The following is a 9,082-nucleotide window of genomic DNA, read 5'->3' as shown; positions in this document are numbered from 1 at the left end:
CGGAATATAGGGTTAACGGTAGGGTTCTTAGTGTGGTGGAGGAACAGAGGGATCTTGGGGTCTGTGTTCATAGGTCTTTGAAAGTTGCCACTCAGGTGGATAGAGCTTGTAAGAAGGCCTATGGTGTATTAGCGTTCATTAGTAGAGGGATTGAATTCAAGAGTCGTGAGGTGATGTTGCAGCTGTACAGGACCTTGGTAAGGCCACATTTGGAGTGCTGTGTGCAGTTCTGGTCGCCTCACTTTAGGAAAGATGTGGAAGCTTTGGAGAGGGTGCAGAGAAGATTTACCAGGATGTTGCCTGGAATGGAGAATAGATCGTACGAGGATAGGTTGAGAGTGCTAGGCCTTTTCTCATTGGAACGGCGAAGGATGAGGGGTGACTTGATAGAGGTTTGTAAGATGATTAGGGGAGTAGACAGTCAGAAACTTTTTCCCCGGGTACAACAGAGTGTTACAAGGGGACATAAATTTAAGGTGAAGGGTAGAAGGTATAGGGGGGATAACAGGGGTAGTTCTTTACCCAGAGAGTGGTGGGGGCATGGAATGCGCTGCCTGTGGGAGTGGCAGAGTCAGAATCATTGGTGACCTTTAAGTGGCAATTGGATAGGTACATGGATGGGTGCTTAAGCTAGGATAAATGTTCGGCACAACATCGTGGGCTGAAGGGCCTGTTCTGTGCTGTATTGTTCTATGTTCTATGTTCTAAACCTCCTTGACCCATTTTCTTATCTGCTAGGATCCTCCCTGACCCAGAGATTCCCAAAAGATCACCACCAATGCCCTCACAATTCCCTCAGCTATCTCCTTCAGAACTGTGAGGTGTAGTCCATCTGGTCTAGGTGATTTATCCACCACAGACTTTTCACCTTCCCCAATACCTTCTCCTTAGTGATGGCCACTACATTCAGCCCTGCCCCCTCATTCTCTTGAAATTCTGGTACGCTTCTGGTGTCTTCCAATGTGAAGACTAAAGTAAAATATCTATTAGGTTCCTCTACCATTTCTTTTTTCCCTATTGCTACTTGTCCAGCCTCATTTAAAGCGGTCCGATGTCCACTCTTGCCTCTCTCTGATCTTATATGTTGATAAAAACTCTTGCAATCTTCGTTTATGACTAGCCAATTTACCCTCATCTACTCCCCCTTATTGTTTTCTTAGCTGTAGAGTCATAGAGATGTACAGTATGGAAACATACCGTCGGTCCAGCTCGTCCATGCCAATCAGATATCTCAACCCAGTCTAACCCCATTTGCTAGCACTTGGCCTGTATTCCTCTAAATGTACCCAATCACTTGCCTTTTAAATGTTGTAATTGTACCAGCCTCCACCACTTCCTCTGGCAGCTCATTCCATACACGCACCACCCTTTGCATGAAAAAGTTGCCCCTTAGGTCTCTTTTATATCTTTCCCCACTCACCCTAAACCTATGCCCTCTCGTTCTGGGCTCCCCCCAACCCAGGGAAAAGCCTTATCTATTTATCCTATCCATGCCCCTCAACCTCCACTCTTCCAGGGAAAACAGCCCCAGCCTATTCAGCCTCTCCCTATAGCTCAAATCCTCCAACCCTGGCAACATCCTTGTAAATCTTTGCTGAAATCTTTCAAGTTGTCCTCTGCTGCTTTTTAAAGGCTTCCCAATCCTCTGGCTTCCGATTAATTTTCACCATATTGGATGCTTTTTCTTTTGCTGTTAATGCTGTCCCTGACTTCCCTTGTCAGTCATGGTTTCCTTGTCCTTCGCTTAGTATGTTCTTCTTTCTTGGGATAAATGTCTGCTGTGCCTCCTCAGTTACCCCCAGAAACTACTACCACTGCTGCTCCACCATCTGCCCTGCTAGGCTCCCCTTCTGGGCCAGCTCCTTTCTCATGTCTTTGTAGTTAACATTATCCAATTCTACTACTGTTACATCTGATTCCTGCTTCTCCCTCTCAAATTGCAGGGTGAATTCTATCATGTGGTCACTGCCCCCTAGTAGTTCCTTCACCTTAAAATGGACTCTCCAGCATCTGCAATCTTTACTTTCTCCTTCACCTTAGCTCCTTAATCAAGTCTGCCCCATTACACATCACCAAATCCAGAACTGCATATTCCTGAGTGGGAGAAAGTGAAGACTGCAGATGCTGGAGGTCAGAGTCAAAAAATGGGGTGCTGGAAAAGCACAGCAAGTCAGACAGCATCTGAGGAGCAGGAGAGTCAATGTTCCAATCCTGATGAAGAGCTTTTGCTCGAAATGTCAACTCTCCTGCTCCTCGGAACCTGCCTGACCAGCTGTGCTTTTCCAGCACCACACTTTTTGAGTCTATTCCCTAGTGGGGTCTACCACAAGCTGTTCCAAAAAACCATATCAGAGACTTCCACAAGTTCTTATTCTTGGTAACAGCTACCAACCTGATTTTCCCAGTCCACTGCATTTTAAAGTCCTCCATGATTATTGTAATCATGCATTTCTTCCATGCCTTTTCTGTCTCCTGATTGATTTTTCTGCCTCACGTACTGACTACTGCTCAGAGACTTGTGTTCATAACTCCCATCAGGGTGGTTTTACTTTGTGGTTCTTCAGTTCGACCAGATTCTGCGCTTTCTGACTTTGTATCATTTCTGGCTATCAATATAATTTAATTTTTTACTGATAAGGTAACCCCACCCTCTGCCCATCTTTTGATAGGATGTATCTTTGGGTATTTAGTTCCCTGCCCTGATCCCATGGAAACCATAACTTTGTGTGATACCCATGTCGTACCTGACAATTTCAATCTGCACAAGCTCATTTACCTTGTTTCATATACTGTGTACATTTAAACACAACACCCTCAGACTTGTGTTGACCACCTCTCTTCTCATAGTTGTCCCCATATCTGCTCTGCCTGAAATAAGATTCCTGACCCTTTCCACACTCTCTGTCCTATTTCGTCTTCTGGAAATATTAATAGCCCAATCCCCAGTTTAACTTTTTCTGTAATTTTCCATGCATCTGGAACCACACCGCACTCCCCAACTATTTACCCCTGTAGTCAACTTGGAGGCCTGGCATTAAAAAAACAAGATGGGGCCAGAGAGATGGCTTCTCTGAGGTACTCTGTCCTCTCTTTGTTTTCCCCTTATTCAATCACAGATCATGGACATCACTGGCTAGGCGAGCGTGTTTTGTTCATGCCTAATTGCTCAGAAGACAGTTACGAGTCAACCACATTGCAGTGGATCTGGGAGTCACATGTAATCAAGGTCAGATAAGGATGTCATTTCCTTTCCTAAAGGGCATTTATGACCCAACTGGGTTTTTGAATGATAATGACATGGTCACCATTAGGCTAGTTTTTAATTCCAGATTTTTTTTAACTTATTGGTGAATTTTATTGTTGTAATGAATTTGAACCCATCTTCCCAGAATATTCACCCAGGCTCATAGATTCAGAAATGGTAATAGTGCCATTACCATTTTACCACTGCTGTCCCTTCATTGTCTTCTATGTTGGGCATTAGAAGGATGCAGGCATCCATTTTGGTGGAAAGCAGACGTGTGAATCACACAATTTGAGTTGACAATTTAGAACACTCCTAAAAAATTAAAAACTGTCAAATTTTAATTGGCCCATTGCAATCTCAACAATGCCACATTATTTTTAGTGGTTTGGGGTCAGTGCTTAATTGGCTTTTTGTTAGTTTCCTTCCTTCCCAGTAGCAAACTGCCTCTGTCCTGACTGAAGGAGCTTAGGGCGGAACGGTGGCTCAGTGGTTAGCACTGCTACCTCACAGTGCTAGGGACCCGGGTTCGATTCCAGCATCAGGTGACTGTCTGTGTGGAGCTTGCACATTCTCCCCATGTCTGTGTGGGTTTGCACTGGTTTCCTCTCACAATCCAAAGATATGCAGGTTAGGGTGAATTGTCCATAGTGTTCAGGGATGTGTAGGTTAGGTGCATTAGTCAAGGATAAATGCAGAGTAATTGGGAGTGGGTTTGGGTGGGGTACTCTACTGAGGGTGGGTGTGGACTTAGTGGGCTGAAGGGCCCGTTTCCACACTATAGCAATTCTATGAGCTCAGGTGGGCTTAGCCTCACAATGATTTGCCAAATTACACAATTCCTGTCCTGTTACAGCTGTATGACTGAAATTGGACATCAAATTTTAAGACCATTGTGATTATGTATCTCCTTCACACAATACCTAATCACAATACCGAAGAAATTGCGTAATTAAAATCATTGGTTTATTCTCTTTTTTTAAAGTGAAAACTAAAATGAATAGCCATGTCTTTAAATCAGTTTGTTCTCTGATGCAACTGTGTTTTTGGTTTTGAAAGACAAAAAGTTTTTGCTACTAAGCTTTAGTCAAGTAAAATAATTGCGTACAACTGCAGTTAGTTTGGTGGATCCAGTTCCAGGAAGTACATGGTGAAAATCTAAAGGCCAACTTGTCAACAATAACCATTCAAAACTAAAGCTACCTGACAGAATTTACAGAGTAATGCACTGTTCATACTTGTTACTGTATTTTGTTCTTTAACGCAAGGGTCACCCTCCATTAGTGAAGGCACTTGCTGAATTATATGGACATATATGTGGACGTTCCATTGATCCAAATAAAGAGATTCTGGTAACAGTTGGAGGCTACGGTTCTCTTTCTAACTCTATACAAGGACTGGTTGACGAGGGAGATGAGGTAAAACTTGCCGTTTTTTGTTTGTGTGTGATTATGTGATAATTAACACATACAGACAGTGAGAGTGCTGCAAGACCCTCATGATCCATGGGTTGGTCCAGTGAGTGACCAAGACTCATGACCAGGACACTCCCAGTTTTGTTCTGTGCTCTGTACTAATCTCACCCACCCACCTGGAAATGAAGTAGGCTGGATTCTGGTGTCTCTAGTTTGGGGTAAATTTGTTATCTCTTTCCCCAAATCATGGGTTTTCGAGGGTATTTGCAGCTGGCTTTTGGATGAAGGACTAAACTGAGAATTGTACTGTTAAATGTTAAAGATCCCTTTGTATAAATTGAAAACAGCAGTGAATACTTTTCAATGTCTTCCCCCAACAACATATTATCTTTTCCTTTACCTGATTGGTTTCTTGGAACCCAGCCAAATTCAAATTGGCTCCTGTGTTACAACTCTGTTGCAACAGTAATGATTCTTTGGCTGGGCAGTGTATTGGATTGTGTTTAGGTTATGAAATATGTTTATCCACACAAGTTTTTTTTTCTAGATAGTGAACTCAATTTTAATGTTTCTTTTCAATTTTAGGTGATTATCATTGAGCCATTCTTCGACTGTTATGAGCCAATGGTTAAAATGGCTGGAGGAATCCCAGTCTTCATCTCACTAAAGCCAGTGAGTATTTAATCCAACAGAACTAATTAAGATAAAACTTGCTGCTTTCCATTAAGAATTGGCAGTAGATATAGCATTTTATGATTTCTGTTGTCACAAACTGTGTTCATTGAAATCAATGGGTAACTATAATGATCAATCCCATTCATTCTTGTTCTAAGTGAGATACTGTTACCTCTTCAGTTTAAAAAAAAGGCTTGTATTATACCTTTCTCCAAAGGTGGCGCTGCAGCCTTTAAAAAGCAATTTTACAAAAATGTTTATCGCATCAAACCATAGAATGGATGTAGAGGGAGGCCATTTGGCCTGTTGGGCCTCTACTAACTCTTGGCTAGCCCCAACCTCCACTTGATCCTGAATCCTGCAAGTGTTTTCTCTTCAGGTGCTTTCCAATTCCCTTTTGAAATCCCAGTTGACTTTCCTCCACCACATTCTTAGGTAGCACATTCCAGATTCTCAACACTCAGTGTAAAAAAAAAGTTTCTATTCATGCCCATTTTGCCATTCACTTTAAATCAGTGTATTCTGGTTCTCAACTCTTCAGGTTTTTTTCCTGATTGCTCTGTCTAGAGTCCTCAGGATTTTGAACGCCTCATTCAAATCACCTCTCAACTTCTCTCCTTTGAGGAGAACAAAGTCAGCTTCTCCAGTCTATCCAGATAACTGAGCTTGAGGTAGCCAGATTTTTAATCAGTAAGAGAATCAAGGGTTGGGAGGAGAGAGCAAGAAAGTTCAGTTGAGGATTATCAGACCAGCCATGATCTCATTGAATGGTGAAGCAGATTTGATGGGCTGAATGGTCTACTTCCACACCCATGTCTTCCACTCCCTCAGCCCTGGAAATGCCATTCTTGAGTGTGAGTTTTTCTAAACCCTCTCTCATGCTATCTCATCCTTCTGAAAGTGTGGTTCATGAAACTAGACAGAATACTCGTATTGACGTTGGACCAATCTCGTCGAATTTGGGTGCTGTTTGCATTCATGGTGATTATGCAAAGCTGGTGGAGGATTTCCTTTTTGGAATTTGTTCTGTTTGTGCCAACTAATTGCCAGGAAATCAAAGCGAACCTAATGACTACCCCTTGATGACCAGCAGCATTAATGTAGCTGAATTCTCCAATATCAACGTCCCAAAGGCAGATTAGCTGGACCAGCTGCATGAATACTGTGGCTAAAAGGGCAAGTTGAAGGAATTTTCCCTTTAACCCAACAATGCTTCTTAAAATCTCAGACTGACATCCCCCCAATTCCGGTTTTTTAAAAACGTATCTTTCAAATCCAACCTTTCTGTATTCCCTAGGAGGAGATTGGTTGCTTGGGCCTGTTTGCCTGTGTTTGCTATAAACTGGATTAAAGATCTAACTAATTGCAAAATAAATAAATACAGGAATCATTTTATTCCATCAGTTTAGGATATATTCAATTCAAAATCATCAATTTAGTAAAAGACAAGACAGCCCACTGTGCAAACTAGCGAACTTATACTTGATGTTTTAATTTGGATTATGACTATTCAGTTTTTCCTGTTACACTCTGTTTATGTGCTGTCATTTAGAGTCATAGAGTCATAGAGATGTACAGCATGGAAACAGACCCTTCAGTCCAACTCATCCATGCCGACCAGATATCCCAACCCAATCTAGTCCCACCTGCCAGCACCTGGCCCAAATCCCTCCAAAACCTTCCTATTCATATACCCATCCAGATGCCTTTTAAATGTTGCAGTTGCAATAGCCTTCACCACTTCCTTTGGCAGCTCATTCCATACACGTACCACCCTCTGCATGAAAGCGTTGCCCCTTAGGTCTCTTTTATATCTTTCCCCTCTCACCCTAAATCTCTGTCCTCTAGTTCTGGACTCTCCCACGCCAGGGAAAAAACTTTGTCTATTTCTCCTATCCATGTCCCTCATGATTTTATAAACCTCTATAGGGTCACCCCTCAGCCTCCAATGCTCCAGGAAAACAGCCCTAGCCTATTCAACCTCACCATACTTGGGGACAGATAGTCACAGGGAAGAGTTTATTACATGCTGAGTACTGTTTATCCTGTTAAAAAGGCAATAGTAAACGATTCTGTGCTGAATGGATGTAGACTCCTGAATTTTGGCCCAATTCTGTATGATTTAGAATAAAGTTGTATTCAGCATGGCAGCCCAAGAGGCATTAATCAATGTGTTTCATAGAACATAGAAGAATACAGCGCAGTACAGGCCCTTTGGCCCTCGATGTTGCGCCGATCCAAGCCCACCTAACCTATACTAACCCACTATCCTCCATATACCTATCCAATGCCCGCTTAAATGCCCATAAAGAGGGAGAGTCCACCACTGCTAACCTTACAGCCTGTTTTATACTGTATTTCAATGTCCTTCCTACCGAAGTGCATCACCTCACACTGCTCTGCATTAATCCTCATCTGCCATAAACCTGAAAACTACACCAATGTGTCACTGTCCTGTTGGAGTTCCACACTGTCCATCACAAACATTATAATTCTTCCAGGTTTAGTATCTGCATATTTTGAAATTGTCCTACAGTCACACACCACACAGAAATACCGATTCACTCACTATTGTGAGGAAGTGCACTATTCACACACTCCCTGAGGACAGACTTAAATACTGACACCCACCAGACAAAGCAAGTGAAATGCTGACAAGGTCACCCTGGAGCAAGAGAAATACCGACAGACATTCCATGTCTGTATTAGTTTCTGCGTATTAATGAGTTTCTCTAAATCTCTGTATCAGTGTGTGTGTGTATATCTGTGTGTGTCTGCGTGGGACGAGTCTGGCAGTCACTATGGTGCTTACAGTGATGTAATATCCACCTGACACGAGTTCTGAGGAAGGGTCACTCGACCTAAAACGTTAACTTTCATTTCTGTCCACAGATGCTGCCAGACCTGCTGAGCTTTATTTTGCTGTCAGTCTCTGCTCGTCTCCCCCCAGCACTGTACAGCTTGGAGTGGAGGGTAAAAATCATCAGAGATTCAGTTTACGAGGGACAGAGGGAGGGCAGCAGCTCACAGCATCATCAACAAACACACACACACACACACAAACACACAGACAGTCACAGGCACACAGACACACACACACTCAGAGAAATAGACACATAACATGTGCAGAGAGATAGATACACACAGAGGGGCACACAGATATACATATAAACGCACACAAATAGACAAGTGCGGACAGAAATGCGCAGATACATGCTTGGACATACAAACACACTTGGAGTCAGAGAGTTACACTGAGTGTTTGTAAACAGACCTATCGGCCCATACAGTCCATGCGGATGATAATCTCAATCTAAGCCAGTCCCACTTGCATGTGCTTGGATCATATTTTCCCAAACCTTCCCTTATACTTGCACTTAATCAAATGTCTTTTAAACGTTGTAACTTTACCCACACCCATCACTTCTCAGGACGTTCGTTCCATACACGAACCAAATGATGTGTAATCACAACGCACTTCATGGGCACTGATCAGGGGTACACGAGAACTCAGTGGGAAGCTTGGGAAGTAAGTGCTGGGAATCTTGATGACATGTACTTATCATCAACAGCCGAAGGAATAATGCAGGAAGACATGAGGCTGATTTACGTGGTGCCATTATTATACAAATTGGGATGGAAAAGGCAGGGAACAACAGACCGGTGAGCATGACATCGGTGGTGGGCAAGATGTTGGAGAGAATCCTGAGGGACAGGATGTACATGTATTTGGAAAGGCAAGGACTGA

The 9,082-nt window shown here is 42.9% G+C and overlaps 1 protein-coding gene across 5 annotated transcripts in view; it reads left to right on the top strand.

Moving 5' to 3' along the window:
* LOC122554159 (kynurenine--oxoglutarate transaminase 3-like) overlaps nucleotides 1–9,082 on the top strand; it is an 82,712-nt gene that overhangs the window by 33,981 nt on the left and 39,649 nt on the right. For 4 of the 5 annotated variants that reach the window (XM_043698735.1, XM_043698734.1, XM_043698736.1 and 1 more), the window contains 2 exons: nucleotides 4,513–4,662; nucleotides 5,245–5,331. In XM_043698735.1, the coding sequence (XP_043554670.1) occupies nucleotides 4,513–4,662; nucleotides 5,245–5,331 (237 nt within the window). The remainder of the gene's footprint in view (nucleotides 1–4,512; nucleotides 4,663–5,244; nucleotides 5,332–9,082) is intronic. The other variant, XM_043698737.1, reaches the window with a different exon arrangement.

This window comes from Chiloscyllium plagiosum, chromosome 11 (assembly GCF_004010195.1).
Source record: "Chiloscyllium plagiosum isolate BGI_BamShark_2017 chromosome 11, ASM401019v2, whole genome shotgun sequence".
Taxonomy (NCBI): Eukaryota; Metazoa; Chordata; class Chondrichthyes; order Orectolobiformes; family Hemiscylliidae; genus Chiloscyllium; species Chiloscyllium plagiosum.
The sequence above is the reverse complement of the archived record's forward strand: the minus strand, read 5'-3'. Positions and strand labels throughout refer to the sequence as shown.